At 36.0% G+C, this 9,116-nt stretch overlaps 1 protein-coding gene across 1 annotated transcript; it reads right to left on the bottom strand.

Moving 5' to 3' along the window:
* Nucleotides 1-47: 47 nt before the first annotated feature.
* Nucleotides 48-1,657, bottom strand: LOC149170937 (uncharacterized). Its single transcript, XM_089425782.1, has 4 exons — nucleotides 1,182-1,657; nucleotides 1,020-1,082; nucleotides 533-930; nucleotides 48-388 (listed from the first exon to the last, which is right to left on the bottom strand). Exons 1-4 carry the CDS (start codon nucleotides 1,655-1,657, stop codon nucleotides 48-50), a joined length of 1,278 nt encoding a protein of 425 aa, XP_089281908.1.
* Between the last annotated feature and the right edge of the window lie 7,459 nt (nucleotides 1,658-9,116).

Here is a 9,116-nt window from a genome sequence, read left to right as displayed (position 1 = left end):
GGGAATATGTGTTTCCATTGGTTTTTTTTTCACTGAGACGAATATGATCATGAGCGTGAAGCTTCAAGGAGGGGCAGTGATTCCAAGGAGACAGGCCTGTTCATGTATGCAAGGATAAAGTTTGGTGTCAAACAAGGGTTCTCAGTATCTTGTGAAACGCGTTTGAAAACAGACTTGTTGACATTCAAAGACCGAAATGTACGGCTGCTGAGAGAAAGAGGTAGCTTTTGTAACATATGGCATATTTCTTGTGCTCCAATGTCTCTATCTGCAATGGTTCCTGTAAGGAGTTTTCGGATAACAGCAACAGTAGGTGCTTCTGGAATGACACTTTGTGAAAGCCGTGATAGCATTTGACGGTAGCTCTCAGATCTTGTTTCTGATTTTGCTGCATATTTTGAAATATATTTTAACACAGCATGGCGAGAAAGGACTGGTTGGCAATCAACATTTGCTCTCCAAATAGAGAGTAGATCGGCATTGTGAATATTCAATCTTTCATCATTGCGTGCAGGGACATAGGTTTTATGACCTTTATCATCAATGAAAAGTGAAGATGTGGACTTCAACTCCCATGGTACTCCATACCGGCAGCTAAGTACATTGTCTTTCTTGCGAAGACAAGAAGACTCATGACACTTTGTATGACGTTGAATGCAGTTGACAAGCTCTGTATAGTCTTCAAACTGATTGGATGTGAATATTGATGCTGTGTCAAGAAGACATGGGTTATGAATTGTTGATTGCTGAAGCGGAATATTTCGGTGTTCTGCTTCACGTGGATTCCAGGCAGTTACGTAGTGGTCGAAATATTTCTGTGCATTAGCAATTTCTAATGCATTGTTCCAGTCAATTATGTCCATGTTTGGTGCATTTTGCAGCCAGAGGAAGCCATGAATGTGTGCGGATCCTCTATGTTGCCATTCGTATCTGAATATAATATGAAGGTAAAATCTCATTAAAACATATATATGAAATGTAGAAAATCAATGTAGAAGAAAATGGATATTAAAAAATACCTGCACCAATAGTCTACTGCATGGAGGCCTTTTTGCAGGATTTCTTCGAGAAAAATTGTAAATCTACAATGCATATATTGGGCTGTTAGATGTGGGTTCTTAATTATATTTTGGATTTTCCATTGGAAGTGGTTGACTGAATTGGAAGGAACACTGACAGGCATGATCATGTGCAAGTCATGCCATTTAGTATCAGCTGCACTGAGAGTGAAAAAGAATGTAGGACTTCCTATTTGCGTGATCATGTCAGTCAGCTCAGATCGTCGTCTGTTCCAGAAAGATCGTGTTCCTCGTATGGCTGAACCGAACCGCATTATTTGCTCTGGCAATCTTGAATCTGGAGAGTCACGAAGACACTGTCGTAGGTCTGAAACCGTTGTTGGCAAGTTGTTCTCAATGTACTTTTTCACAAAAACACTAGGAGTAGTCTGGCTACGATGGCGCATCAGAATGTTATAAAGATAGTAGCGGAATCTTGGGTGTTGGCCAAATCGGTTATCATGGTAGTGCAGCGAGTGTAAAGCATATTCATGCATCTCAACTTTTGTAACTCTTGGTTGCATGATCATTGCAATGCCTGTAGGGAAGAGTGTGGGAAATGCCATGGCAAAGAGGCCTATGGTGTTGTATTCATTCATAGTTGTTAAAGATATTGGAGGCCAATCGATAGAGCTTGTTGAATTTGAATCGGTCAAGTGCAAATAATTACAAATGTGCTCAAGCTCAGTACTTGACTTTGGGAGTATTGGAACGAAAGAAGAGGGTTGGATTTCTAATGGAGGTAGCATGACATCAGTATCATAAGTAGAATCAATATTGGTTTGATGGGGTTCAAAAGAGGAGGTGGTTACATTATGGAGAAGAGAAGAAATATCGGTAGGGTGATCCGGTAGTGCAGAAATAGCAGATGAATTGAAATGAACATCACAGTAGTAAGGGTCATTTTTTGTTTTGTATTCAAGCGCTGCAAGGACACGTGATTTGCAAACGAAGAATTCATAAGCCTTTTCAGATGGATTTTGCCTTTTCACAATGAGGATGTCTAAGTCAGAAATCATTCGGGGTAAGTATTTGGCAATAGTGGTGATGTCTTGAGGGAAGCTAATTGTATGGCCACTATATTTGTATTGGCCACCACGAGCATGAGTGACTTGTAGAATGGGGTTTACACGTGCAATGAGCATTTCTTCAACTTGTGTTAACTGTTGAAGGACATAGGGTTGTTCACCAGGGTTCATGTTGTTTAGTTCAGAAAAACGATTGGTAGATTTAGATGATGCACAACGAAAACAAGAAAGTCTACCGTGTAAAAGCTTTGTTTTCATTCCTGGGTATGCTTCTTTGCATATTGTGCAAACATGCATGCTAGAAAGTTCATCAATCCTTTCTCGAAAGCGACGGTGTTCTTCATTAAGGGGAGGGTTATATTGGATTTGATGAAGGTGAGATGGGTTGGTTTGTATAGTTGGGAGAGCATTTGAGGTGGGAAGGGATGTAGAGGAAGTAGTAGGGTTGTTGCGGTTTTTATAAAGTAGTCGCCACCATGCATTTATTGTATCCTTTTGCTGTGCATAAAGAAGACGTCGCCGCTCGTGTTTGTCCGCATTTTGATTGTTTTTTGGCATATCTAAACAAGTACAAAAAATTAGTGTTAGTTTTCATAAACAAGTATTGCATGTTTGGAGAATGTATTACAAGTTCTAGAATTTTTTTTTCTTATTTGAACATCAGTGAATGTAGGTAGATTAGGTAGAAGGAAAAACATGCAATTAGGAGTACTATAAAATCATATGTTATTATGGCATCTATTATTGAGAGGAGAGGAGCAAGATAACCAAGATTTTGCTTCCTTCTTCTTTTCTTTTTTTTCAAGTTTGAACGATAGCATGAATAGATTAGCAAGCAAGAGATCAATGTATAGACATGTAAACAACGAATGGGAAAATTATGTAGTAAGTCTTTACAAATGTTGATATCTATATTATGTAAAATGAAAAGTGGTAAACATACATATTTTGGAATAACTGGAAGAGAGTATTTGCAGCAACAGTGTGCATCACAATAACATGGGTGTAATTTACAACAATATGAAACAATGAGTTGTGCAGAAATGTTTGTTTATGTAAAAACAATAGTGTTTGAAGAGACCCAAAAAAACTTTTCAAAGGCGGCGAACAACAGGTCGTTTTGAAGTGGACATTGCTTGAATGTCATTGAGGGCTTCTTTGCATGCAGAGGCATATTGAATTTCTTCTGAATTTATCAGTATTGGTTGTAAGCGTTGAACACCATTGAAGTAATCTGCTTTAATGGAAAGTGTTAGCAGGAAGCGGCATCTTGAAATTCGGCCACAAATTTCCTGTAGATCAGCTGGTTCGATAGAAAGAAGGAACAAGTCTTTTGCCGTGATGCACATGAGCTCGTTTCCTGCATCATTGAACGCTGTGACATTTTGCAGATGCCCGGTGTGGTCATGTAGCTCAATTTTAAGTTTGTAACGGTAGTCACATTCTGGGAAGTCGCCGTTACATTTTTTACAATGCCAAAGATTGTTAGAATGCTCCACAACCTTCTTCATGCATTGTTTTCCATTGAAATCTAATGGACATGCTAGAAAGTAGAAGTCCTCCATGTGAAGAGGAGTTATTGTTGCACGAACTGAAACCCATATTGCTTTAGCGGAGGTTTGCATGCCAGCAATTTCATGGAACGTCTTTCATGGTAGGGGATGTTTCGAAGCAACACCATAGTTTCTACTCAAAGATGGAGAAGAAGAACTATAACCTGTTTCACCGAACCATGCATGTAGTTGATGAGTTTCTTCAACTTGTGGATTTATGATGAGAGTGCTTGTTGATATCGTCCCTATTGTGGTACCATTAAATTCAGATACACGACCTCCTTTGATTGCAAGGATTGGTGGGTTGTCGAAAGAGTACTAGCAAGGTTTTGTCCTATAGAGTCACAATGATCTCCCCATAATGTTACATCAATGCTAAAACCTGACTTGTCTTTTAATATGAGTGTTCTCCTTAATGTCTCACTTCCATTTTTTCGTCGAATTGTTGATGCAGGTGAGGTGGAAGTAACAACACCAATGACATCCACATTCGTATTTGGACTTGCACTTTTTATTTCAGCAATAGTCTTGAAGTTAAAGCTCTGGTAAGGAAACGTTGGATCATCTATGGGACATGGATTGATAGTGGAAGCAGCAAACAAGTAAATTTCCCATTTGTTCTTGAGGTGGTTGTAGTTTGGATTTGCTTCTTTAATTATGCCATTTGAAACAATGTATAGCTGCCCAACTTGAATTAGACTGTAAAGAGATTCAGCCAATTCAGCAAATGCAGAAAGGTGGATCTCTTCCTTATCACGATTGATAAGGTCAAACCCAACAACTTTTCCTGATCCTCGCACATTGTTGTAAGTCTTCAATGATGTTTTTGCAGATGCTCTACCTTGGATTGACCAATATTTTCGAGCATGATTGAGTGCCGTGAATGGAATTGTTGTAGTTGTTGCCGTAATTGGTGGAGTAACTACAAAGGGCAAGGTATCTTCTGTTGATGAAGAGCTAACTTGGGATGTACCTGCCTTAGCATGTAGCAGTGTTGATGAGTCCTTCGTCAATGCTGCTGAGCGCATCACAACTTCAAGCTCAACCACTCGGATGGACCTTATGTAAACAAACGAGAAATGAATTAATGAAGATTTTTTTATTTTTTTTTGTGTAATGCAGGAAGCGTATAGAAGACAAAAAATAGAAAAGGGTAAATTCAAAAGTTGGGCCTTACGAGGAATTTTGAAGCACAGTGCAAGCGGCTTTTTTAAGCAAAATTATTGAGCCAATTTGAATGTCTTCAGATGCAACTTGTTGGCTATATGTTGATGGTAGCAAAGTCTTGTGTTGATGTGTTCCATCAGATAGAGTAATGCAAAAGTGCGAGGATGTTGTTTTTAATGATGTAACAGAACCAATATCGATTATCTGGAGCAGTGGTTGAATATCAGTGGAACCATTCAACAACAGAGGAATGGCATTTGTAGTCAATGCTGGCTCCATAATATTAATAGAGGGATTCTATTTCTGTGATAGTAGTACCTGTAATTCATCAAATTACCACAGCACAAAAGTCATGTAAAGAATAATGTGATGTGAATGAGGGAACTAATCTAGCAAGGCTAACTTTCGATGGTGAAACAATAATAAGGGCAGAAGGTTTGAGAGTAAATTGTCATTCACAACACTGTTAAAGATAAGATGACCTTGTAGGTGTTGCCAGTTATGGTTAGCTTAGGTAGAAGTACTAATGCATCAAAAGATCCATGTGATATTAATTTGGACTCATCTGTTTTTTCAATAGTAACACCTATTGCTTCCATCAATTCTGATAAGATTTGAAACAGAGCCATTGCTGAATCAGATAAACAAATCATTGGTTGTCGACATAGATCCCGTGTGCAATTTAGGAGAATGATTCCTCGAAGATGAAGAATCCAAGTCAGTGGATCTCGGTAGATTCTCCACAGTGAGTGGAGGAAGTCATAACAACCATCTGGATTGACGGTGAGGGACAGATGTAGTCACAATGAATGGTATATTTTATCAGATAAATTTTAAGGTGATATTCTTTAAGTCTCAAAAAAGATAGCACTCAGGTACTAAAAAAGAAAAAATACACTAAAAATGACAATCAACAAACAAAGTGAAATTACCTTGTCTGATAAACACCAATTACTGGAGATGAAACCCAGTCTCTCAATGAGTAACAGAGAAGGATGGCCAAATGTACGATTACGGTTACTTTTGAGCTTTGCCCGAACCTCAGATTGAGGGGCCAAGTACTCTCGTGAAGACGAGCACCCTCCCAAAAAATGAAGACAAAGTAGGTCCGTCCGTTTGAGGTACCAGGACAGCCCGTCCCAGTCACCTTAGGTAAGTACCTAGAAGTATTGGCCACTAGAGATACCTCAAATCACAGACATTACCAGGGGGGACATAGTCGTAGACAGCACGCTGTGTGGGCAGGATACCTGAGTCCCCGACTCAGTTCCGAAATCCTCGAAGGGACCCCCGTTACACAGAATGCCCAAAGGAGCTGTAAAAGAAGGCGAGCTACCTTCAATTACAATCTAATGTTGTCTCGTATTTCGCTCCGTTGTGAGTGGAGTGGTCCTGGTAATATGAGTGCAGAAGGATTTTTCACTCTTTAACGACACTAGTTTGATTTGCAACCTTGGGTAGTTGACTCACTCTCTTATCCCAAGGTCCTAATATATCTAATGTTGGTTTGCTCTAAGAAAGAGTATTTGATTGATTTTAGTGTAAATTTTAGTGTACTTTCTTATTTGTCTTTGGAGGGGGTATTGACGTATGAATATGATGAGACTCTCGACTCATTAAACTGTGCAGAACAATGCTATAAAAAAAATTTGAATTTCTTATGCAAACAATTCTTATTCTACACATGTATTATTTCACATATTCATGTATTCATTAGTGCATATAAAGTCAGTCAACACTTTGCATAGCCGAAAGTTCCTTTTCTCAATATTCCCTAACAACTATTGAACCAAAACAAAGCAGCCTACAACTATTTCGACAGAAGGAGATATAAAGTTTATCAGCTTTTCTTTCAACAAAAAATTCTTTTATGAGAGAAAAACTAAAGCATTTTCTTAAAAAATAAATTTTAATACATCAAATTTGTTAGCATAATAATGTTGCATATCCTAATTTAGCCCTTGGGACAAGTTCCCCCCCCCTTTTGGTCCACAAAGTCACTTGAAAAACATGGAAATGGGTCACTAACGCACAACTGAAAGTTCATTTTCTCAATATTCCCTAACAACTATTGAAACAAAACAAAGCAACCTACAACTATTTCGACAGGAGGAGATATACAGTTTATCAGCTTTTCTTTCAACAAGAATTTCTTTTATGAGAGAAAAACTAAAGCATTTACAAACCGTAAGGTTATCTGAAAAAAGGTACCTGTTACACACATGTTCATCTATTTGACATATATTGACAGGAAGTGTAGAAAGGATCACCTTTGGTTCTTTCTAGATTCGCTTGGGGATCTCTGTGCGGTAAGAAGAACTCCTCCTGACCGGCTCCAAGATGATTCCTGCACAAAAGAACGATTGTGACGTTAACTAAAGAAGCTCGAAAGGCAAACATGATATTGAGGAATATTAAACTTTATCATGTCTTAGTCCAAGACCATTAGTATTGAGAATCCCAGAGAGGGAGGTATTGGGTATTCTAGCAATAGCAACACGTTTTTCTACACTGAATCCTTGCCTCAAGAGCATCATAAAATGTCATGAACCTAAACTTGAAGTCTGATTTTTTTTTCAAAACTAAAAGAAACTCACAGCAGGAAAACTGAAACTTTGAAACTTAAATATATATAATCTGAACTTACAAACCATATTATTCAGAGGTAGGATTAAATATGAGTGAAAAAGGGTCTCTTCATAGTGAATATACAGTGAATACGTACTCATATCACAAGTGTTTGTACTAATATCATTGATTCTGATGATGAATTAGTAAAATGGTAAAAGATACAAGTTGGATGGATCCCATTCATTACATAAATATATATTGAAAAAATAAAATAAAAAATAGATGGCGTTGATCAAGAATGACATGCACTATCATATTGATGGGGACATAATTTAAGTATATAAAAATGTCAAGTTCAAACGCGATACACATTTTGATCATCAACCTTTATTAATCACAATTGTGTGATTCAACAGCATAGTATTAAGGCCATATTTCCATAACTTAATCCCTGCTATGATCCACTGATCGAATACTCAAATTCTGATACATTTTGAGAGTCATTACTCACTATTTTTGAAATTGTTAGAAATAAGTAATAGGTTTTTTTAAAGTTTTGTTAGATTTTTCTAATTATGTATTTGCTCAAATTATAAGTTTGAGATCTATAATTTTCCTAATCTAAATATTTCAAAGTTTAAAAAAAGTGGAATCCGCTTATTTAAGTTAAATCCCAATTTCGAAATTGTATGGTTGGATTTCATTTTTAAAATATCAAACAGTTAAACAAAGTAAATATTGTCCACACTAAAATAATTAACGACTTTCTTAGAATTATAATAAATCGAAATAAAATTCATGAGATAATTAACAAATCTTTTATAATTTCAATAAGTAGAAATAAAATTAATCAAACTAAATGTAAGATATGGTTGTATATAAATTGTTCGTACAAACCATTTAACGAGATCCAATATTACTTTTCATGATTTTGATCATCAACCTTTATTAATCACAATTGTGTGATTCAGCAGCATAGTATTAAGGCCATATTTCCATAACTTAATCCCTGCTATGATCCACTGATCGAATACTCAAATTCTGATACATTTTAAGAATCATTACTCACTATTTTTGAAATTGTTAGAAATAAGTAATAGGTTTTTTTAAAGTTTTGTTAGATTTTTCTAATTATGTATTTGCTCAAATTATAAGTTTGAGATCTATAATTTTCCTAATCTAAATATTTCAAAGTTTAAAAAAAGTGGAATCCGCTTATTTAAGTTAAATCCCAATTTCGAAATTGTATGGTTGGATTTCATTTTTAAAATATCAAACAGTTAAACAAAGTAGATATTGTCCACACTAAAATAATTAACGACTTTCTTAGAATTATAATAAATCGAAATAAAATTCATAAGATAATTAACAAATCTTTTATAATTTCAATAAGTAGAAATAAAATTAATCAAACTAAATGTAAGATATGGTTGTATATAAATTGTTTGTACAAACCATTTAACGAGATCCAATATTACTTTTCATGTTTCTAAATTTTCCAGTAAAAAAACTAACAAAATCTTTTTATTTTGCTCTCTGATTTTGGAGATCGAAATCGATTTACAGTAAAACAAACTTTTTAGCACTGAAGTGATGTGGAAGAGAAAGCTTTAAATTTTATTTTTGAGGCCATTTGATTACCCACAATATACAGAGACCATATAACCTTACTTTTGTATTTCGAATCTGAACAGTGACTTTATACAAATCACCAGTCCACATTTATTATATATATTCTG

The sequence above is a fragment of the Pinus tabuliformis genome, chromosome 4_2 (assembly GCF_031772625.1).
Source record: "Pinus tabuliformis cultivar Carrire ecotype Pingquan chromosome 4_2, CPIR1, whole genome shotgun sequence".
NCBI lineage: Eukaryota > Viridiplantae > Streptophyta > Pinopsida > Pinales > Pinaceae > Pinus > Pinus tabuliformis.
This window is presented reverse-complemented; position numbering and strand designations above follow the sequence as displayed.